Below are 24,201 nucleotides of genomic sequence, written 5' to 3'. Positions count from 1 at the left end.
TATATTAATTGGATCCCAATTAGATACACCACACTGCCATTTGTTTTCACATTAAAATTTGATGCACATATCAGTATGATTCATTATGATTTGCTGAAGGTATTGAAAACACAAACTGGGGAATATGGTCTTTATTAACTGTCATTGTAGCTTTGCAAATGAAGGGTCTTCATAGAYATATATTCATCTGCTTATCCAACATAGCAAAAACAAAATACCCCAATAGATATCTCCATTTGACAGTCATAATTTCATTGATACGTTAGACCTCAACATTTATATTATGAAACACAAAGTACCTACTAATAAACTAAGCCCTTGTGGTCCTCTGAAGATTGCAAATGTACATTTTGCAGATATGTTTTCAATATTAAGGCTAATTGTGGACATAAAGTATAGAACCAATATCATATTCTACTTCTTTTTAAATGCCTTGACAGGCACATTACATATCCAGATATAATTATGTGACACAAGTAGCAATTCAGGGGYGAAAGTGCTGCAAATGAAGCCTATGCTAAATCTCCAATAATAAAACGTGTAGAATCCTTTCTATCAACTACAAATGTCATCTTCATAACTCGATTGCCTAAATTATAACAGCAACATTTCAGAATCAAGAAAAAAAATCATAGATTATTTGCAAGACTAAACCTAAAGGCACTTTAATCTGTTGTTTACAGTTATTTGAGAACTACCCACTCATGAACACATTATCTTGGCTAAGAGTAGAAGTGCAAGGCTAGATGACAAAACACGAGGGGCCTAATTTTGAGTGTCAACCATGTCTGAAATACTCCATATACTTTTGTTTTATTGGGGCTAATTTCAAAAGCATGTCATGTCCACGCTGGAGTAATATTTCTGCAGGTCTGAGATGCACAAATAACAGTGCAGAATCAAGATGCAGAATTTAGAACTCTTGCATTCCAAACTCCTTTTGAAATAGAGTTTGAGGAGATTTGACAACAGTGCAGTTATTTTACGCTGTCAAAATGAGGCCCAAGGTGTAGATATACTCCTTCTAGAACAGACCCTTTACTTTCTTCAAATTCTGCTGCTTCCAGTTGGGCATGGAGTAGAACTCTACCCTGGACACACCCAGGATCAGAGCAAAGTCATCATTGGAAAGATGCTCCTGGAAAAGATAAAGGTATGGTATAGTTATAGTACATGTTAAAATAGATGAGTGAGAATGATAAACGTGCATTTAGCTGACAGCTACTCTGAAATACAGACTGAAGAGAGACCAATCATGGAGTTCAAGGGTGTAGTTTACCTCTTTCTTGGTGGGGTCAACCCCTTCGGGCAGGTCCTCTGTCTGGCAGTTCAACAGCTTGTCTGCAGGGAAGGTGGCCTGAACGGTAGGTTGCAACAGTGGTATTCCAGTGTTCTTGGAGTTATTTTGAGTGGAATTGGATGTGGTTCTCTCCTGTAGCCACAAACAGACAGAGACCATTCCTTTAACCTTTGCAGAAAATCATATCTGACTGCGTTCTGTGACAATGCCATCKTTTTTCCTAAATGGCTAGGTTAAAACACCAGGTCAACTGGTGGCTAGACCTTCGGTAACATTGTTGGTGGACATTGTTTTCCGTGAGTCAGATTAACACTAACACTTAAATACATTTCCAGTTGCATGCTGTAGATGCACTGCATTTGTAAAGAATGCTTACATGGGAACGGTTTCGTAAATCAGATTATGTTAGTGCGCTTGAGAGAGAGTAGACTCACCACAGTGATCTGGATGATGTCAGTGGCATCCCCAAGCTCAGCCTTCAATTCTTGGTAGGACTTCCCTCCCTGTGGACATAATAATCAGCTTGTTTAAATCAATATTTTGTGCCCTGAGTAAACACATTTTGGTAACACTTGATACCAACAGGTGTAATGCATTATGATGCAGTTATAATGCATTGTTAGACTTGTTATAAACACATGACCCTGCTACAATGTGTATTATTATCTCATAATTACTCATATTCTTGCTACATACACTCCACATGTGTGGGTCCCAGGCGTGGAACCAGCCAGTGAAGGTGGGAGGCTCAAAGCCCTGTTTGATCATCACGATGGGGGTGTCTACATCCCGACCCCCTGGGTGGGACTTCAGGTATTCTTGTGCCGTGGGGACCACATTGTCCTTTTCTATTTGATTGGCTCCCTTGCCGATCCACAGGAACACCTGAGTAAGAAAAGGTCAAGGGTTTGTAAGGAAGGATGTCCTCTCAGGACCGCTTGTGTTTTACAAGAACCAAACCTCCAGACCATAGATTGATAGTGGCCYCCAAAGGACAGTACAGTAGTAGCCTGGAACCCAAACTGTAACAATGGGGAAACATGGTAAATCAGTTTGGATTCCAGGCACAACCGATTGGCAAGTTGTACTGCAAATTGAGAAATCAGGTCACTAAACTGAATAAAAATAATAAGAAACTATACTATGAAACAAATATAAATGATGTAAAGAGTGATAGTAAAAATGCTTTGGAGGACCTTAAATGAAATTTTGGGCAGAAAGGCAAACTCAGCTCCATCATTCATTGAATCAGATGACTCATTCATCACAAAACCCACTGATATTGCCAACTACATTAAAATGTTTTTTTCATTGGCAAGATTAGCAAATTTAGGCATGACATMCCAGCAACAAATGCTGATTCTACACATTCAAGTATAACTGAACAAATTATGAAAGACAAGCATTGTAATTTTGAATTCTATTCAGTGAGTGTGGAAGAGGTGATCATTATTTTTTTTTGTCTATCAACAATGACAAGCCACCGGGATCTGACAACTTGGATAGAAAATGACTGAGGATGATAGCGGACAATATTGTCACTCCTTATGGAATAGCGGGTACTGTGAAGTGACACACACACAGGTACAGACACAAGGCATACGCACACAAACGCTAGCACACTCACTCTACACACACGTTCATTGCAATATTGTTGTGTGCTGGTATTATACATTTTGTATTGTAGATATCTAGTGGTGTAATGTTATATGATGTACTGTTTTATCTTTTGTTTAYTTTGTGATGTAAGTGCCTTAATGAAAGAGTGGAAGAGTACCTTGGAAGAGTACCTTGGCAGCAGCTAATGAGATCCCTAATAAATACAAATAAGGCTAAAAAGACAGGCCCTCACCATGTCCCATATGTCCAGCAACATGATGTCATCTTCGTCCAGYTCYTCCTGGTTGAAGTTGGTGACCTCCGTGGCCAGAAAGCGGCCCGTCTGATTGGAGCACTCGAAGAGACGTGGGGTGATGTTGCTGTGCTCTTCCTGAAGCCTTGGCAGAGACCACAGACGGACCAGGAAGAAGGTATCAAAAAAGGAATGTAATTTTCAGTTGTAAACAATGTTTTTCTGAGTTCATTAATAAAACAAGGTTAAACCCGCTAACTGAATTCAGAAGAACAGGGCCCTTAGGTAACTATAAAACCAAGGGATCAAGTGTAGTACCTCTTGCTGTCGGCATACTGGGACTTGCCTCCCAGATTGACCCAGAAGTGAGCCGGCTCCTGGCCCTCTGCAATGACCTGTTTTTCCCTTCTGGAGATTATGTCTGCCAGGGATTTGCCCATCTCTCGCTCATCGCCACTGCAGCCCTGCAAGGGATGAGAGTCATACCTGTCGCATAACTAGGTAAAGTACTGCCCTTGAACTCAGGGACATCAGGCACCCATTATTTTAGAGGGGGGGGGGGTGCAATTTTCAAACACCTGAATCATCTTTTTCCTTCAATCTAGAGCCATAATCATTATGCCTAATTCTATGTAAAAATATGTATATACCTGTTTAATMTTTTATTAATCATGCACATTGATTATTTAAGATATTTTATGACTTAGGAGTTTAGTACCACTGCCACACTAGTATATAGTATCATAACCCAAGAACCTTCAGTACATTTAGTAATTTCTTGCTTATCTAAAAAAAAAYAAACATTCCTTGTACTTTTTGGCTGGTCCAATCATTGTGCCCCTCCACCCAAATACCGCTGACAGATCTTATTATAGATAATTATGATAACATTTAGGCTTAAAAATAAAGTTTRGTAATTAGCATCAGAARTTTTCAAAAACTGTGCAAATCTGAGGGGGCACGTGCCATTGGGCATGACGCCACTGCTTGTACTCCTCCTCAATGCTTAGCTGGAGACCTGTTACTCTGCTTAACCTGGATGACAAGGTTATGGCGTTTTTGCTGCTTACCTTTCCGTACCACAGATAGCAGCAAGTGTCAGTGCTGAGCACAAAGACGTCGTTGGAGTTGAGGGACGAAGAMCGTGCTGGCACTTCYATGGCGCGGGTGTTYAACTCGTTGGTGCCGTGGATGTGGAAGAGACGAACTGCCGGCTGGACATGTGTAGAGTTGACTCTGGAGCTCCCCTCCTGCAAACCARGATTACAATCAAATGATTACATACAATCATTATGAGATCCCAATGAGAATCTTTTAAGACGATAGATTTGAAACATTCCAAGAATTTCCTTGAAAACTKATTGACAAAGGAACACATGGAGGGCTTACCTCATAGACCACCATCTTGCCCTTGAATATGGCCATGAGGTGGAGTGGTTCTTTCCCCATGGGCACTCGGACCTGAACTGGCTCCCCGTTGTACTTCCGGTCGATGTTCACGGCTTGGAAAGCAGAGGCAGCTAGCTCTCCCGTGGTCGCATGACGACCCTATATTGCACACATCAAACACATCCTAGTTATCTATCTGCATAGGTTGCAGAAAGCAAGCCAGAGACTAAGTCATGAAATTAAGCTCTTCTCATATCAACATTTTCTGGTATTAACAAAGCTTGATTGCCAAGCAGAAAAAGAGCTATGTCATACAGGGAATGGTGGCTAGCAGGTTATTCTGACCTGCCACATGTATAGCATGTAGTGACTCCTGTGGCTGACTTCATATTTGTAGAGGATGAGATAGCAGTCGCCTCCATAGAAGTGGCCCAACCACTTCCTGTCCACAGGCACCAGCTCACTGTCCTCTAACCTCCACATCTGGTTGGAGGAAAATAGGACATGTTGGTGTCCATTGGATGTATAGTTTAAAGGGGAGGATTATGAATAATTATTGTGTCAAAGATGGTTATAACAGGATGTGATAGAAGAATTCTTGTTACCAACCAACCTCTGCTTCGCCTGTTCCGTCGTCCACCATTTTCTGCTGGGCAGCCAGGTCAGGCCTTGCATGCATGGAAGTTGCATCAAACTTGATCTGCTCAACCTTGGCTGCATTGTCAAGAAAACACATTTAGAGATACTAGAGACACTGTTTTTTTCACCAGTGAATACTGAGTGTTTAGTTTCATTAGTCAAGTTGAGAGATACAGTTGAAGTCAGAAGTCTACATACACTTAGGTTGGAGTCATTAAAACTCGTTTTTCAACCACTCCACAAATTTCTTGTTAACAAACTATAGTTTTGGCAAGTTGGTTAGGACATCTACTTTGTGCATGACACAAGTCATTTTTCCAACAATTGTTTACAGACAGATTATTTCATTTCAATTGTGATACAGTAATTCACTGTATCACAATTCCAGTGGGTCAGAAATTTACATACACTAAGTTGACTTGTGCCTTTAAACAGCTTGGAAAATTCCAGAAAATTATGTCATGGCTTTAGAAGATTCTGATAGGCTAATTGACATCATTTGAGTTTTACTGTGCATTGAGTGTATATCCAGTGTGACTTGCTCACCAATTTTCCCTGTGCTGCTTGTGGTTCCCATCCCCACAGTCTGACCCTTCACGGTCCACCTCTGGAACAGCTGCTTGAATACGGCAGACTCAGCACCATCATTCACCATCTCAATGTAGGTGGAGATAGGGTAGCCCTTCGCCTTCTTGTATGCCTAGAATTCCAAGAMTTTAGACTTTAAAATACAGATGTAGGATCTTAATTTGATCACTATTTTGTTGGTGAAAATGTATCAACCCCTAAAATCATTGCATTCATTATAATCCACATAATAATTCACATTTCTTGTTGCTGCAGGATTATTTTCCAAACTGGCTCAAATTAAAATCGTACATCTGTAGGGATCACATGGAATGTAATTCCTGTGCTTTGTTTATTTTTTTCATTTTGCTAGGAACGTACCAAAGTATTCATACATCAGAATGTTATAGATATATGGGTGTCAGAGAGAGTGGGTAAATCATTGAGTGAAGCTTAGATCCAGGACCAGAATAAGTGTCTCAGGTGGTTTTCAGGGTTAACTTGTTTGAGTATTTGTTATATGGGATGTACAAACCGAGGGTGTCTGATATTTTAGGACCCCCTATAACAGGTTGAATTCCCCTAGAAAGCCCATAGGGGACAGCAAAGGGGTATCAAAACCATTGTGAAACTAATGTGTGTCGAGGTGCGGCTCACTTCTGCTTTATCCAAAGACTCAGACCGCTCTGTCTTGGAAGCCTTCTTTCCTTTCCAGATAAAGATTCGTGTACCACCTTGATCCAACAGAAAGCAGTCCTGTGAAATTAGTAGATTTAGATTAGATGTCTCATTTATGAAATTACATTTATTTATACCTCTAATGCCCAGTAAAGAGGTTTACTGTTTTCCTGAGTGTCAGTACTGCATTATTCACTTCTGTACATAGGGACAATTATTATGTGGCATACCAAGAATGTCTGTAACAATCCCAACAGATTAATTTTCACTGCACTAAAAATGAGAACCAATTACTATGAGAACCAGTTACTGTAATCCTCAATTTTCATGTGAGCCTCATTTCTCATGGTTTTAAACCACATCAGTGTTGGCTTTTAACTGAAATACTTAGACGCAGACAGACAGTGGATTTATTTTCTGTGTACCCCTTGTAATCTAGATGTGTTAGTATTAGAAGTTTGGCTAATTTTGACTGTTGAGACCATATGCCAGCCCTCAAGGGGAAGCATGTTTGTCTCTGTTCGGTGTCACAGGGCAGAAATAGTCTCTCTTTCAGTTCTCATTAAAARATCACAGAACTAGTGTAAAACTTACACATACTTATCTCTCTCAGCTTCCACATTTCGCAGAAGGATCTTTATCATATCCTTATCATCTTCTCATTCTTGTATGAACCTGATCATTTTATTATGCTTAAGCTCAGTCAATATAATTTAATAGCACACGCCCAAATATTGTACTTTGAATTCTGGATAAAAGATTGCTTGAGTAGACAAGTGGCAACAAAGTGRACTTTAAACCCCTTCTCCTTTAACATGCCCCCTCCTCTTTCCCTGATTGACAAGGAGACTGACCTCGTGATTCAACAGGTCCTGAGTCAGAGGCTTCACTGCCACCTCCTGCACCACAAGGTTCCCCTGGGCATCTGAGATACTGCACAGAACAAACAGAATGTTACACATAATTTTTTAACAATAATTCTGTAAGAAAAATGGCTAGCTCTCACTAGCTAGTTCACATCTGCTACAGTACATGTAAATTACAGGTCATAAGAGTTTATCATGTCTATGACAGGTCATAAGGAGGTTATAGATATCCCTGAGGTCATGTCAGTGGTCAGCACTCACTGAAAGAGCTTCACGCTGGACTTCAGCTTCTGGTCGACTACATCGTCAGGTGCGATGCAGTCCCTGATGTCCCGTCTTGTCTCTCCTAGGTGCTGTTTCATCAGCTTCATGGCCTCCTCTGAAGACTTCTCGTCGTCCCCTTCCACCACGCTCACCTGTGCCCGTCCCCCTCTCTCCCTGTCYCGGATGTCTTTGGCTAGATTCATCCCCTGCAGAGAAAAACAAACGTGACAATATCCACCAATCATACCACCACCAGGGTACTAGGGCGCTCTGTAATGCTAGTTTTTAGCTGATGCGTTTATCCAAAGCACCTTGAGTGCAAGGGCCGTACTTTACAATAAAACCCACCATGATCTACCTTATTGAGTCATTGGAACCACACTCCTTTCTTAGTTGTATGCTTTCCATGCTGGAAGGGTTAGGTTTAGAAGCAGAGGTTTTCCTACATAGGGGCCTTGTTTGAATACTTAAAAAATGCACAAGTCCTCACTTCTCTTCCTTATGGTTATCACTGACCTGACATGCCTGGAGGTGTGAAAGCAATGTGGTTGAACCCCTGCTTTCACTTATCTCTCATTCATGATGCATCAAAGTGAAAACAAAGCACCACCGCTCCACACTTTCACTTCATTAAAACTTTGGGTGGTAAAATGGGGTGGCAGGTAGCCTAGTGGTTAGAGCGTTGGGCCAGTAACCGAAAGGTTGCTAGATCGAATCCCRGAGCTGACAAGGTACAAATATGTTGTTCTGCCCCTGAACAAGGCAGTTGTTGTTCCTAGGCCGTCATTGTAAATAAGAATTTGTTCTTAACTGACTTGCCTGGTTAAATAAAAAAATCTCAAAGCACAGACATGAACTAAACTCTGACGAGATCTGTCCATTTTGCTCGCAACGTTTAGACAACGAAAATGTCACCCGTAAAGTTCTGTTAAAGTAGTATTGCAGTAGTTTCTCTATGGCTGCGGTCTAAAATGTCTCCTTACCTTGAGTTTTTCCATGCGGTTGCTCTTGGGTCCATTCCACTGGATGATGAGGTTGCCCAGGTCCAGCAGGAACACATCCCCCTTGTTGAAGCTGTTCCAGTTCATGTCCACCTGTTCTCAAGGATGGATTGATGATGATGGAAAGGGGGATTGATGGGGATGGAAAGGGGGATTGATGGGGAAGGAAAGGGGATTGATGATGATGGAAAGGGAGATTGATGATGATGGACAGGGGGATTGATAGGGATTGGAAAGTGGGATATGATGATGATGGGACGGATGATGGGGATGGAAAGTGGGATTGATAGGGATGGAAAGGGGGATTGATGATGATGGAAAGGGGGATTGATGGGGATGGAAAAGACACAGATGAATTCCATAATAATGTCGATTAAAAAATCTGATAAAAAATGAATATAAATGCTGTAAGTAGGGAAATTGTTGGCTCACTGGGAACTGAATATCCAACTAGTCAGTGACAACTGTGTGGAGTTTGGCGTTTGTGACAGTGACTATGTGAGATTCTTACAGTATTACAGACACTATGTCCTGGGATTTCCTATGATATTTTATGTAGAACCTCTTATCTTCTAACGACTCTTGTGTCGCACGTAAGCATCGTAGAATATTCGTGGGAGTCTCAGCTTTTAATAGATAGATTTTAATAGTTTGTAGCTCCAATCATTTGGACTCCACAGATGTTTCTGTAAAAAGACCCGGCACCGGGCCCCTTTGGAATACTCCCTTGTTTCACAAACACCACTGAACTAGACTAATCCAATGGTACAACCCAGAAGTCTGTAGCTACATTTGTTTTTTAAAGGGGTTAGAAGTCTAAAACGCACCGGCATTATGGGGTACTCGTTGGGTTAACAATATCTTRTTCATTCTACTCAGCTTTCACAATTAGTAGTATGTCTGAGTTGAACATTGAACGTAGACTCAGCGATATGACATAGATGCAGAAAGTAAACAGCATAATGGGTCAATTTCCGCAAGCAACTAATAGGCTCAACTTCTCTGCTGTTTTTGTCCCGTGGCTACCACGTTGTACATAGCTGTACACAGCGTGAAGTGAACCGTGCGCATGCACGGACACTGTGTTTGACCGTGTGAGCGCAAAGTGTTGCATCTCGCTCATCTCAATATCTCCGGTGCTGCTTGTCGCAATGTCATTTGGCTGAGTCAACCTTTAACCTTGGAATTTTTGTAATGGATAAGGCACGTCAGTGTAATTTCTTGATAGGCTTTCTTGTGATTATGTCAGTGAGGAGCTACACGGTAGCCAGTGGCGCAGCAAATGTGACTAATAATTGATGCACTTGAACTTAAGTTGAATCCGCTGTTCAAGAAGTGTTTTGCATTTGTTTTGAGGCAGAAAAGGAAGTGACATGCACCYGCTGAGCTGTTTCTAGTCAAGTCAAATTGAAGAAGAAAATATATAGTAACTGAAGTAGACATCCTAGTCAGGGGCAGAGCAGAGACTGTGAAGGCAGTATATTCCACAAGGGTCACGTTGGCTTGAGCTTTCTCACCTCTCCAGCCACCACATGCTTTTTTCCCTTGACATGGAGCAGGCGACGGATGTTGTAGGTGTTGGTCTCCACCTGCTTCATCCCAGATGCCACGCCGCCCTTCTTGTAGCTGCAGAAAAACATGCGCAAGAAATGTTGTCAGATGACAGCCATGAATGATGGTCTGAAACCATTTCTGTTGTTATTTGGCAATTACCAGGATTGTATTCATTAGCGCAAATTTCAGCAAAAGGTTTTGGAACAAAAATGTGTTCCAGGTAGATCCCTTCCTGTTTCAGCCTGTTTGTCTCTACTCGTTTCCTAGTGAATACACCTCTGATGCTCTGAAAACCATTACGTGTTAGGTACGTCACCACAATGGGAAATGGCCTTTTGCTGTAGAGAGGGGGAGGTGATATAATTTCACTATGATTTACAGTACAAAACCGATGATGGCTACAGAAATACCAGTACATACCTTTTTTCTCAAGATTCTGGTTCCTCCTATTGTCACCTCTTGTATATCAACAAGGTGTTTCTCTTGCCACTGTCTTTCATGGCACCATAATCATTCCAAATATCTTGGTTTGAGGCTTTTTGGTATTGTGTTCATTGACAGTGCCACTTAACTGTGTGTGGGTGTTGGGTAGATGGTTTTTATAGGTGTTAAAAACAATTCTATGGGTGTTTGGGTGTGTTACTTTGAGGTTAAGCCAACATGGTGGCTTATTTGAGTGATGATTTGGAGGAACTCAAGTTGTTTGTCTCTAGTGTAAATACGGACYTTGCATTGGATACATGTGAGCTGCTGCTAATTTGTCTGTGTTCAATGGGAATCATTGTATCAGAGTTGTTCCTTTTCTTTCCATGCAGTAGGCAGGTGTAGGGTGTGGACTACGTAGCTCACATGATGCCCTGTTTGAAGTATCCGCGGAAGGTGTCGCTCTCATAGCCCTGCGCCTCGCGGTGCTGCACAGCCACACCCCCCAGGTGCTCGTCCATCATGGTGGTGTAGATGGCCGCCGCCCCCTGCTCGTCGTTGGAGGTGTCCTTTCCGAGCCAAAAGTGGATGTCGTAGGTGAATGAGCTGTTGATCTTATTGGTCTACGAGATCAGACAGAGACATGATGTTACTGGGATGTCACTGTATGTATTATTTTGGGTGCATCATAACGTTGCATTGATTACTTACGTATAGAATCATATAGCTGTCTCCTTCATAGAAATTRCCATATGCTTTAGAAGGGAAGGGCACCATCTCCAAGGCCTGACCAATTGGAAAATTGGAACCAGTTCAATTGCATTTCATTTCATTGTGTGAAAAAGTTTGATAATGAACCTAAATTGTTATTTACATGTTCGGCATATTCATTATGTAGTGATGACAGAGGAAATATGTGCTGTTCTCTCACCTCTATCCTCCATATCTGCAGCCCTGGCGTGGTTTTATTGAGGACTTTTGCAACTTGGGTTTTGACCTCGATCTGTGGCATGGTGCCAGATTCAGCTTGGAGAAGATACCTAGAGGGAAGGGGGGGGGGATGTGTGAGTGAGTTAGTGGTCGTTCACTATTTATTAATGAAGCCAACCTATTCATATTCTGTTGTTTACATGTTCAATAGTATTTCAGACAATGATTCAAAGGGCTTGGAATACCGAAAAACACCATCAAAACAGACACAAACTCTATKATCTGTACTGTTGCCTAGTGTTATCTTGCTCTGCTACCTCACATGACTGGCTAAGGGGAGGAGTTGATCCATAAGTCAATGAGTTGATCATTGGCAGAGTCAATGATGTGACAGGGGTGAAAGTAGATTAAATGTATTCCTTGTACTGGATGTCCTTTGTGTGCACACGCTTGTGTGTGGGCCTAATCAGAGCCCCACCTGTTTTGAGCCCCACATTTTTAGCAAAATAAATAAATATATGTATTTCTTTCTTTTGGGGGGGTGGCTTTCCTGTTTTTCATMTTATTTTGGCATTAATACATATCTCATATTTGTTTGCAAACAATGTATAAAAAAGAATATATATAATTCAGTTAATAAAGCTTCATTCACACATGGTCTATTTTTTGTTTTCTTGAGTAAGGCAGCTCCAAAATGCAGGTGTTTCAGCCTAGCTCAGTGCTTTCTGTGGTGGTGGGGCGAGCCAGCAGAAAATAGGAGCACTGCGCCTTGATTGGCTCAGTTTTCTGTCACTCACGTCATCACCAATTTTAAGTTCTTAGTAAGGGTAGACATCCAAAATGTCAGCCCTTTGGGTCCTGCCATAGAGTTATATTACAAGTGCCCTTCCAAGAAGGCTCAAGGTCATTGGCCACAGATAAAATGACGTCAAATCACGTTATATGCACAGTAGCTTTGATTGGACTGATCACGTCAACATCTTACTTTCAAAGTCTTAGCTAGCAGTCATCATCATGAATAAAGTTGACAATCTACAGGCAAATCCTTTTTAATCCTTGTCATATAAAGATAAATAATAAAGAAAAATTATAGATAAAACGTGTCATCGGTCATTGAACATAAACATCACACAACAAGTTCAAATTCAACAATGAGTTGTTTGGAAGGAATCAGTGGCTAACTGCAAGCATTGCAAAGCAACCAGTGTGGCTGTGTGTTTTTTTCTCTCAGAGTTCCCACGATAAATCCAGAGTATGCCAGACTTTAATGACAAAGTTTGATGACAACATTTTCCCACAAAGGACCGCCGCGACACCTTCACAAGGTGAGTCCAAAAATGTCTTGTATGCTGCTGCATAAATGATGTAATATGCAAGGGAGACATGTATACTGTCGCTAAGAAAGTTATACTAAGTGTATGTAATGTAATACGCTGTTAGTAGCCCATGTGCCTCAACCTAATAATTTGGTCTACTTTCACCAACGCGGTATTGTAGACACATCGTTCGTGGCCGTGTGCTTGTTTGCCAACTTTTTTTTGTACAGCTTTGACAGTGCTACTGATAGTAGTGGTGGCGCTTGGCTTGCATGTGCAAATTCAGCACACACAACATTCTATAACAGAATTGTGTTATTTGACGTGTCAAATTAAATGTTTATTTAACTCGTCAAATAGTGTTATCTTTTTTGACCCAAACAGCGTTCAATGTGCCTCACCCTAATAATTTGYTCTATTTTCACCTCTTAATTTCACKTACTGTTCTAACTTGGTGGTGCACATGTACTGTAGCCTATAACCTGTTTTAGAGAAATGWAATCACTGAATTTTGTAAGAGCTTTCATTGTCTGTTTATATGCTCCCTTTATTTATCCTACAGTTCTGACTTGTTGTACTGGGAGTACACTGTAAGAACTGCCCATGTTCTGAATTCTGTCGCTGTACATTCTCAAAAGTGCTGAACAAATAGTTATATTGACGACGTTCGTCGTTGCTTGCTCATTAATGTCTTAATCGGAATTACGGATTGCCTCTTATCCGCTTGTCGTCCCCTTATGCCATATTTTGTATATCTCAATCATCAGGAGAAACCACATTTGTTTAAGCAAGTCAGCTATATCAGCTTAGATTTTTTTAAAGGCAGTAAATGAGGCTGAATGAACTGTTTCGCTGCCAGACAAGGCTCCGTTGAAAGCCAGGCGTAGCAGTGGTAAGGTGTTGGGACTGCTGTTGGGTCTTTGCTGTTGGGACAGCTTTATGTAGGCCCTAACAGTTTGTGGGCACCGTTTGTCACTGTTATAGTGCAATTAATGTATTGTTTAGTGTTGTGTTATCATATAATTCCATATAGAATCCCTATTGATTCAATAGGATCTCTGTGGGCCGTAAAGATTTCTCATTTAACTATTAAAATGTATGACCTTTTACTGTGGCATAAACACAACCAGTCTTGATGTTGTCATCTGATTGTCAAACAATCACTTCAAAGAGCTCCTTTACRWGGCGAACCGCACATGTTCATCCACTCGCAACATATTTCCAGACTCCAAACAGTGGTGAATGGAAAAAGACATCTGTTACACAAAACACCAAAAAAGTGTAACGGCATTTGGCAATTGCCATTAGGCCAGAATTTATACAGTACGTCTACWGCTGTCTGCTACTGTCGGCCACTCATCTCACCCGGCCTTGGCAAAGTGTGAGTGTCCTCGTCGAACCACATCGCATTTTGGAGCATAGGCTATACTACCCATTTTCAAGTCCATTCGCTCATGTTTCATGTGGTAATGATACATAATAGTMTAATAGCCTACAGTTTTCTTGGCATTTTGCTTTAATTATTTTTGTTTTAATCATGTTTAACCGGTATGCCATACCCCCACTATTTATTTTGCCGGCACGCCGTACCGGACCGTACTCCCTTACTTTCACTCCTGGATGTGACCTCAGTAGAGTATTTCCTATCTCAGGTCACAGAGTGGTAACGGGAGTATACTGCTCAAGAGTGTCTAAGTCTGTGCTCATTGTACTACATAAAAGGAACAACATATTTTGAAGCCACCCTTGCAGGAGGAGCGTTAACAGCTGCCACAAAGCAGGAAGTGAAAGTCTCAGTACCTCCCAATTGTTACCACAGTCTTGAACACAGCAGTCTCCAATTTTCTGAGTGTCAAAACATATGGTGCCTTACTACAGTGTGTGCAGTTATACTGCGATATTGGAATATATTGARAGATAGCTGAATGTCAACTTTTCCATCATGGTCTCATGTCTTACTTGTAATGAGGACCTGCCAGAATTATAAATATATATGTGTCTAACGTGTGCTTCGTTTCGTGGACCATTCCATTGTACAGCGTGCTGTAAATACAGGGATTGACACATTTATGGTTTGTTATTTAGTTGGTACATTTGGCTGCTGAGGCGAAGCCAAGTTTTTATGATAATGCTAATATAATTTCTCGATCAATCTAAGGGAGAAGTAGAGAACAGTGGTCTTGTCAAGGAGTTAAACCTTTAGGACTGGTTTCTCGGACACAGAGTAGGCTACTCTTATTCAAATGTCCACTGTGGAAAGGGGATAGTCCCCAACAACATATAGGAACAAAACATCCACTTAACAGAACTATTTGTCCCGATTAATAGAATCGTCATTTAGAGAATGAGAGGGCCAGCTGGAACAGCATACTGTGTGGCTGACTGGCTGGCAGGCTGGCTAGTTGCCTGGCTGCTGATAGACCATGGAAGCCCAGTTCAGTTTATGAGCAGTGGACCATAAAGTAATATTGTGCTGTGTTTGCGCTCTGTCTGTGTCTTGTAACCACAGACTCGTCTCCATACGGCTTCTAAACCAAACAGCAGCCATCGCTGAAACAGACTAGCAGGCCTATTACATTGCTTCCTTTGTAGCCTGAGTGTTTGTCAATCAAATAAATGACCCACCCCAACACCCTGGGTAGATTCAATAATAAATATAAGGCTCATAACTACAAAGYCCCATGATAGGCTATTCACAGCTTCACCAACTCATTACTGTATAGTTGTTCCATGCTGGTTTCAAATCAAATCAAACTTTATTTGTCACATGTGCCGAATAGACCTTACAGTGAATTGCTTACTTATAAGCCCTTAACCAACAGTGCAGTTCAAGAAGAGTTAAGAAAAATMTAACCAAATAAACTAAAGTAAAAAATTATAAAAAGTAACACGATAAAATAACAATAACAAGGCTTTATACAGGGGTTAACGGTACCGAGTCAATGTGCGGTGCTACAGGTTAGTCAAGGTAATTTGTACATGTAGGTTTGTGTGTGTATATTGTTTAAATGTGTATCACTGCTTAACCTATAGCTTATCATTCCTTTCTGTTCCCTGCAGTGTGTATGTATYTCCTCAAAAACACTCTTTCTGATTTGCACATCCCAGCCAAATTCATGACATTGAAAACTATTTGATTTTCGTTGCTGTAAGTTGTCAAGTGGAATAAAACCAAGTGAGTGATTGTTCACAAAATGTTCATTTCAAATTGACAATAAGTAAGACTGTTGCGCTCACAATGAGCCTTTCTACTTGTGGAGTAGCCACAGTATAAATGCGTGTTTGCTTATCATAAAACAATAACTTTGAGTCAACTTATCAGCACCATTTTTCCTCCCATAACTGCTGTTCAGAGGTCTGTTGATAGAGTAATACAATAATGATTCATCACAACGACACTTATCTTGCCTGTGTCATGATTGGATAATAGGGCGATTCCATGCCAGCGGGAGCGGAAAATATTTTTAGTGTCTCAGATTGTACTGGCAATTCTCACATAGGAACATCAGTGGGAGGAAGGATGTTTAACATGGTGTTTAAATATGTATCACATGCAATTTCTTTGAAAATCATGATGAAATTGACCTTTTTTAGACCTATACACGTCTCCTGTAAAACCCTATGATCTGTCAACCATACAGACAACATCTTGGTGTAATTATACTCCTTATAGTGTTCTCTCAAATATGGAGTATGTCTAGACTCTGTAAAACAAATTTCACATTCATTTATTCAACCTTAAAAATATGAATATTAATATACTACTCTTTTTGATTTTGCTTATTTTTAGACATTTCGTTACTAACAATATACACATTTTCAGACTGGCCTCAATATGTCATTCAAAAAAAATAATAATCTGTAATCAATATGAAGACATTTGCAGGCAAAAAATGTCACTACTTTAGCTGATAGCTATATATCCGATACATGTTGGGGCCATTTTCCCTAGCTAACCTCCCAAGGTTCCACAATGACCAAGACATAATTTCTCCTTAAATGTCCACATCAATACYGAGCTCATTCCACACAAACACCCATTTGCTCATTCCACATAAACTCCCATTTGCTACATCACTTATTTGCGAAACKCACAGAAACTGTTTGTTAGCTTGGTACGTTGTACAAAGGACTCACCGGATGTGGAGGGACCAGGAGTGGAGTGGAGAGGAGAGGGTGAGATGTGTCACTACCTGCACATCTCACCAACCCGTTTACAGCACCTGAACTTTGTCTTCTCTCTCTCTCTCCAACATCTCTCTCTCTAACGCACACACACATGCACGCACACACACGCACACTTTTGATTGTCGATTACTTTAGTGACCATATATGGCAAGCAGAGGTGATATGCATACAGGTGTGTGTGCCTTCTCTTATCTAGTTACGAGCGACCTTGTTCCTAGACCCCAGAGTGTGTACCATGTAAAAAGACCCATGAGCACTAACATGTGAAGTTTATAGGAGCATATCAACTTTGGTGTAAAATGAAGGCTWAGAGTCTATAATTTMGAGTAACTAAGGTATATACATTTTTCAACCATTTCCCATGCTGAAAATTGGGAATAAGCAAATGCTTAGATTTCTGGTCAAATATGGAAAAGGGGTCTTACAATACATCTAGCATAAAAAGTCTTCAAAGGCATTAGAAATACACTACATGACCAAAAGTATGTGGATACCTGCTCGTCGAACATCTCATTCCAAAATCATGGGCATTAATATGGAGTTGGTCCGCCCCTTTGCTGCTATAACAGCCTCCACTCTTCTAGGAAGGCTTTCCACTAGGTGTTGGAACATTGCTGTGGAGACTTGCTTCCATTCAGCCACAAGAGCATTAGTGAGGTTGGGCGCTGATGTTGGGCGATTAGGCCTGGCTCACAAGCCGGCGTTCCAATTCATCCCAAAGGGGTTTGATGGGGTTGAGGTTAGGGCTCTGCGCAGGCCAGTCAAGTTCTTCCACACCGATCTTGACAAACCATTTCTGTATGGGCCTCGCTTTGTGCACGGGGGCATTGTCATGCTGAAACAGGAAAGAGCCTTCCCCAAACTGTTGCCACAAAGTTGGAAGCTCAGAATCGTTTAGAATGTCATTGTATGCTGTAGCGTTAAGATTTCCCTTCACTGGAACTACGGGCCCAGACCATTATTCCTCCTCCACCAAACTTCACAGTTGGCATGATGCATTGGCGCAGGTAGCGTTCTCCTGGCATCCTCTAAACCCAGATGAATCCTTTGGACTGCCAGATGGTGAAGCGTGATTCATCACTCCAGAGTCCAATGGTGGCGAGCTTCACACCTCTCCAGCTGACGCTTGGCAATGCGCATGGTGATTTTAGGCTCGGCCATGGAAACACATTTCATGAACCTCCTGCTGAACTATTCTTGTGCTGACGTTGCTTCCAGGGGCAGTTTGGAACTCGGTAGTGAGTGTTTCAGCACTCAGCGGTCCCATTSTGTGAGCTTGTGTGGCCTACCACTTTGCAGCTGAACCGTTGTCGCTCCTAGACGTTTCCACTTCACAATAACAGCACTTACAGTTGACCGGGGCAGCTCTAGCAGGACATAKATTTGACGAACTYACTTGTTGGAAAGGTGGCATCCTATGACGGTGGAATATTGAAAGTCAATGAGCTRTTCAGTAAGGCCATTCTACTGCCAATGTTCGTCTATGGAGATTTCATGTCTGTGTGCTCGATTTTATACACCAGTCAGCAACGGGTGTGGCTGAAATAGCCGAATCCACTAATTTCAATGGGTGTCCACATACCTTTGTATATATAGTGTACATCAAATAATAATGTTGTAGTAAGACCCTTGCCAACTAATATCAACATTTATATTTAGTTTTGCAGAAATMATTTGCCTTCTGTAAGTATAAGAAATATTGCCTAGCGTCAAGCCAATGTTTAGAGATGGGGGTGCCAAGACATTTATTTTATCCCCGTGCTACTGACGACTATTTTTGTCCGCTCATACAGGTGTAATAAAGGCCCATATACATCATTTTTGTTGTTGTTGATATTTGTAAAATTGTGTTTTGTAATTTTTTAAATTCTGATTTATCAGGGGGAACTGCAGCTCCCTCTGCACCACTATGTCCCACCGCTATGAATTCTCACATAGGAACTTCATTGGGAGGAAGCYTCACACATTTTGTATTGAAAATCATGAGGAAATTGGCAATTGTAGGCCTTTTTTAGACCTATACATGCCTCCTGTAAAACCCTATAATCTGTCAACCATACAGACAACATCTTGGTGTKATTATACTCCTTATAGTGTTCTCTCAACTATGGAGTATGTCTWGATTCTGTAATGCAAATTTCACATTCATTAAATGAAGGAGTATAATGACATTTAAAATATTAATATCTCAATACTACCCTTTTTGATTTGGCTTATTTTAGACATATTGTTGTAACAATATACTGTTCAAACAAATCCCATTTCCGTTCAAGTAAATGTTTCTCCTATYACCAATATCAATACATTTGCAGGCAGACATTTTTACTACTTTAGCTGATATCTACATCTGATAGGTCCATTTTCCCTGGCTAACCTCCCATGGTTCCACAGTGACCAAGACATCATTTGTCCTTAATTGTCCACATCAATAGAGCTCATGCCGCATAAATGCCCATTTTCTACATGACGTCTTTGCGAAAACACACAGAAACCGACTGTTAGCTTGTTACTTTGTACAAAGGACTCACCTGATGTGGAGGGAACAGGAGTGGAGAGGAGAGGGTGAGATGTGTCAGGATCTAGCAGGCAGCAGCAGACTACCTGTACATCTCACCACGCAATTTACAGCACCTGAACTTTGCGCTCTCTCTCCCTTTCTCCCTCCCTCCATATATGGTAAGTGAGAGGTGATATGCATACAGGTGTGTGCCTTCTCTTATCTAGTGACGAGCGACCTTGTTCCTAGACCCCATTTCCATGTAAAAAGCTTATTGGACCACATCAAATAGGATCACAAAAACTTTACCAAAAAAACACATATCTTTAAGATATTTTCCATTTCTTTCCCTCATTTTACTGATAACAATTTGCTTTATAATTTATTAACGGATTAAAACATTTAATTCTGTTACCAAATTGGTAACAGAATGAKAGAAAAATTAGGAACAGAGTAGCTGCATGAATTGGCTACAATGAGAATTCATAGTAGTCACAAACCACAGTTGTGTCCAGTGCTACTGTCCTCCCTTCCACTGGCATACTGTTATGTTCAGCTCATAACTGTTATGTTCAGCTCATAACTGTTTTCTTTCTCTTCCTGTCATCTGGTGGTCAAAGCAAATGTGAAAACAGTCTGGACAACCCCTCCCAGTTAATGTCACCTCTCCCGGCTCTTACTGACACCTACCCATGAGCCCCCTCTCTATCCTTGTACTGTAACCAGCCCTCTCACCCACTGAGTAACGACCGACACCGGACGTCAATGGATGTTGAAAAGTGGTTGACATTTTGTCAAGTAGAGTAGAAGTCAGTACAATACAGAACAGTACAGAACACTAAAGTAAAGTTTAGTACAGTACAGTCAGGTAAGAACACTGACCCCTCTCATCGAAGCCACGKAGTTCAAGGCCGACCTTGGTACTGCAGGTATTCTTTGCAGAAAACAGGATTCCCCGTTATAGTGAATTGGAAAATGTCAATCTTTGTGTAAAAAATATATGTATATTTAGAAGACAATCTCGGAAGCAATAATTGCTTCTATTACAGCAGATGTATGTCCTCGAACTGATTATTTTWAAATCGCACACAGAAGAAGTTAGGATASTTTAGTTGCTAATGGCAGCCTGCAGTACTCTGGTCTGCCTTCGACTTGAGATATTCAATGAGAAGGGGCAGCACTGAGCTAGCCTGCAACGTCACTTCTTGGAGTAGCTCAAACTGTGCATGTTATGCATCCATGAAACACCACCTTATCTGACATCCTTGGCTTCAAATGCTGAATTGAGTCTTCACATAGGAATGAAGGATGTCACGTGATCGATGGCTTCGTCCATTCATAAACAGTCATTGAGTACCTTAGAGCACACRAGAGTAGAGTACAGTATAATTGACTGTATTGTACTGTACTGTACTATACTGTACTGTACTGTACTGAACTCCACTTTACTGTGCTGTACTGGGATGTCCAAACTTGTGAAACATAGTCTATGATTGGTAGAGATTTGGTCTGGTCTGGACCAACCAAATGTGGTCTTGTTTGGGGGCAGAGCTCATTAGAATAATAGCTAGTGTGTAGAATCATACCCAAACATGCAAAGGAGGATATTAAAGTTTTCTACCTTTGTGTACCCACTCAGGATACATAACCATGAAGAGAATTATGCATTTCTGTATAGTACAATTTGGGGACCCATGATGTCAGTCTGTACCGGATGTTAAACCACTTTTCTTACTGTACTTCAATTAGAATATATATATWTTTTTTTACTCGAGGTGTCATATCYTAGCTGACACCCCGTTCTTAATTCAAAGTAGATATAACAGAGTTTTTCAAAAACGTGGTCACAAAAACTGAGGGAGATTTTACCTACATTCTGTTACCAAGATTTACTCCTGCACAGTTCTTCGAGTAAATGTGTTTTTGTAAAAATGTCAGTGGAAATTGTTAAAAGTCGTCCTTGTGCATAGAGTTGTATAGTTTAACTTTGCAATCAATGTTTTGTGTTTGGCGTACTTTTAAAGTGAAACATTGGAGTCTCATTGTCATTCTGTTTCTGTGGAATTGTCCTTAGTCTATAGATGTCTTATTGTGTTTGGCCTCCTCAGGTTCACTTGTGGTACTTCCTTTCCCTCCTGCCCTTATTGTGTATTTGGAGAATATACATTTAGCCTAACACTTAATTTTATGGTACAGACAATTACCAAGTATTTACAGTGCACTCGGAAAGTATTAAGACCCCTTGACTTTTTTCACATTTTGTTACGTTACAGCCTTATTCTAAAATGGATTAAATTGTTCAATCTACACACAATACCCCATAATGACAAAGCAAAAACAGGGTGTAGAAATGTTAGCAAATTTAGTAAAAATAAAAAACTTAAATATCACATTTACATAAGTATTCAGATCCTTTACTCAGTACTTTGTTGAAGCACCTTTGGCAGCAATTAAAGCCTCGAGTCTTCTTGGGTATGATGCTACATCCTTGGCACACGTGTATTTGGGGAGTTTCTCCCATTCTTCTCTGCAGATCCTCTCCAGCTCTGTCAGGTTGGATGGGGAGTGTATTGTGTTTGAGTGGGCTTTGGTCATCAATTACTTTCAAACTGAACCTGATGCATCACTTAAGTTTCTATTCAGTAACAATGAAGTTGCATGGTGGTTTTGTTTTTTTGTCAGTAGGGGTTGTTTCTATGTAGTAGGGGTCTGTCTGTGGATTTAGGCAGTAAAGGGAAGCAAAATACAGATTATCCTGTATGTGCTATTTTTCCTCTTTTGGTAACTTGTATTATGGTTGTCTATAGGTTGTTGTATGTGTTCTCTTTCCTCTGTTGGTTTTATATTAMTTTTCTGTAGGTTGTAGTTGTACTTGTGCCACATTGTACTGGTTTAACCTCAGCCAGAGCTCTCTGGATAATAGTCTGGAGATTAAAAGCTCCCTGATTTTCAGATTAAGTGAATTCTACCAACACTCAAGCCAAAATCTTGGAATGCACAAATGATTAACTCTCGCAGTTCCTCACAGCTTTGAAATGACCTGTAATTTCACGCACACACACACACACACAGTTTGAACTACAGCTGAACCTGATATCGAATGCAGGCCATTACTGAAGCCTTCTCTTTATCACGGAGGCCCCTTCCCTAAGCCACCCACTCTCTTCTCTAATGTCCTGCCTCCTCGTTCACTGGCCTCTTTGTCTATCCACTGTCCAGAGGATCGGACCACTATGGCCTCACTTGGTGATATTTGGACCACCATGTCAAATGACGAATGGGTGGGCTCTTCAGAGAACTTCAGAGTGCTTCACCAAGCTAAACGGACCATTCAAATTTGGCGAATGCTAAGTGGGAGATGTGTTGGTATAGTAGGGAGCTGTTTGTTCCACTAATGGTTCAGACTTTTGTTCCCTTGAAGTCATGCAGCAACTCAACATAGGAGCCCCTGAGAAACCTTGCTGGTTAGAGAGGAGAGACGGCATGGGAAAATTCAGAGCAGCCAGGTTACCAAAAAACCTCTTTGGACAAACAGTAGACACAACACATAAACAATGCAAGCAGGGCCATACGTACGATGCGCATCCCCTCAGCTTTATAATGACCTGTAATTGCATACACGTCACACACACACAGTAGGCTCATACAGATACACAACATAGAAACAATGCAAGCAGGGCCACACAAACAGTGCACACATGCACACAGGCTTCCAGAAACAGACACACTTATACATTCATGCAAACGCACACACGACACACGTACACCTGCTCACTCCTGACAACTCTGAAACCATTGTCAGCCCTAAGGAAGGGTTTTACACCAGCTCTCGCTCAGCTGGCTCACTAAACAACCCTCTCACGAAATCAAAGCCTGTTCACACCTGCGCCATGCACCACAACCCCCTACAAACACAAGAAAACAAACAACGAACATTCACCCATCAAAAAAAAAACTACCTCAGTCAGGTGAAGGGCGTGCTTCTCCTTGACAGTCAGTGCATCAGGGTCTCTCACACTCTCTCTCACTCTTCCACCTGCTGCTTGTGCGGGTGAACTTCAGCCCCTTCTGTACAGCCACTCCCTCCAGCTCCTCCAACTCATTAACCAGCCCCCTTGGTGCTGCGGTGGTGGTGGTGCCTGGAAGTGCTTGGAAGGAGATAAAGAGAGCCTGCACCTCAGAGCTGCTTCCCTCATTGACTGGCTGCCACTGGTTGCTCCTCTCCCGGGCTGGCGGACTCTCAACTCCCCTTTCCAAGGCTTATGTAAGCCTGAGGTGTTGGGCGAATGGTTAGTTCAGCTCCGTGGCTCTCCCTTTGTGAAAGTGCTCTGGACTGTTGCTTGCCCTCAAAGGAGGGGCTAAGACCCAACCTCAACACTCGTGAGTAGGAGACCCAGCTCCCCTGCCTATCTCCCCCCCCCCCCATCTCTTACACAATGGGCTGATGAGCTGGCAAGGTTGCACATGATTTTAAGTGCTTGGGAAGGTGCATGTTGCTGCTGTAAAATAATCGCACAATGGGAAGACGAGATAGATTTGTTTATAATATACATTTGAATATTAACAATATAGAGAAAAGAAGGGAGTGTACACTGCTAGTGTACACAATAGTAGATCTTTGTAGGTTATTAATAAAATGTGCTCTGTTGTTGTGATGACTGCAGAGTGCATCACATTCTCTTTCTTTGAATCATGAGCTGGAGTCCATCAAATCAAGAGAGAGTTTTATTTCAGCAT

General features: G+C 41.3%; 1 protein-coding gene across 3 annotated transcripts; it reads right to left on the bottom strand.

The window, feature by feature from the left end:
• Positions 1 to 378: 378 nt before the first annotated feature.
• On the bottom strand, positions 379 to 23,666 carry vil1 (villin 1). 3 transcript variants are annotated; one of them, XM_023981089.2, is made up of 20 exons: positions 23,424 to 23,666; positions 11,465 to 11,573; positions 11,245 to 11,319; positions 10,960 to 11,156; positions 10,074 to 10,182; positions 8,539 to 8,649; positions 7,553 to 7,761; positions 7,280 to 7,358; positions 6,405 to 6,503; positions 5,727 to 5,880; positions 5,155 to 5,255; positions 4,887 to 5,024; positions 4,542 to 4,700; positions 4,223 to 4,402; positions 3,471 to 3,616; positions 3,153 to 3,297; positions 1,997 to 2,185; positions 1,735 to 1,803; positions 1,280 to 1,432; positions 379 to 1,138 (listed from the first exon to the last, which is right to left on the bottom strand). In XM_023981089.2, exons 2-20 carry the CDS (start codon positions 11,543 to 11,545, stop codon positions 1,025 to 1,027), a joined length of 2,508 nt encoding a protein of 835 aa, XP_023836857.1. In that variant the 5' UTR covers positions 11,546 to 11,573; positions 23,424 to 23,666; the 3' UTR covers positions 379 to 1,024. The 3 variants fall into 3 exon arrangements, with proteins under 3 accessions (XP_023836857.1, XP_023836855.1, XP_023836858.1); XM_023981087.2 differs by lacking the exon at positions 23,424 to 23,666 and adding an exon at positions 19,496 to 19,581; XM_023981090.2 differs by lacking the exon at positions 23,424 to 23,666 and adding an exon at positions 16,917 to 16,960.
• Between the last annotated feature and the right edge of the window lie 535 nt (positions 23,667 to 24,201).

The sequence above is a fragment of the Salvelinus sp. IW2-2015 genome, linkage group LG36 (genome assembly GCF_002910315.2).
Source record: "Salvelinus sp. IW2-2015 linkage group LG36, ASM291031v2, whole genome shotgun sequence".
Taxonomy (NCBI): Eukaryota; Metazoa; Chordata; class Actinopteri; order Salmoniformes; family Salmonidae; genus Salvelinus; species Salvelinus sp. IW2-2015.
The sequence above is the reverse complement of the archived record's forward strand: the minus strand, read 5'-3'. Positions and strand labels throughout refer to the sequence as shown.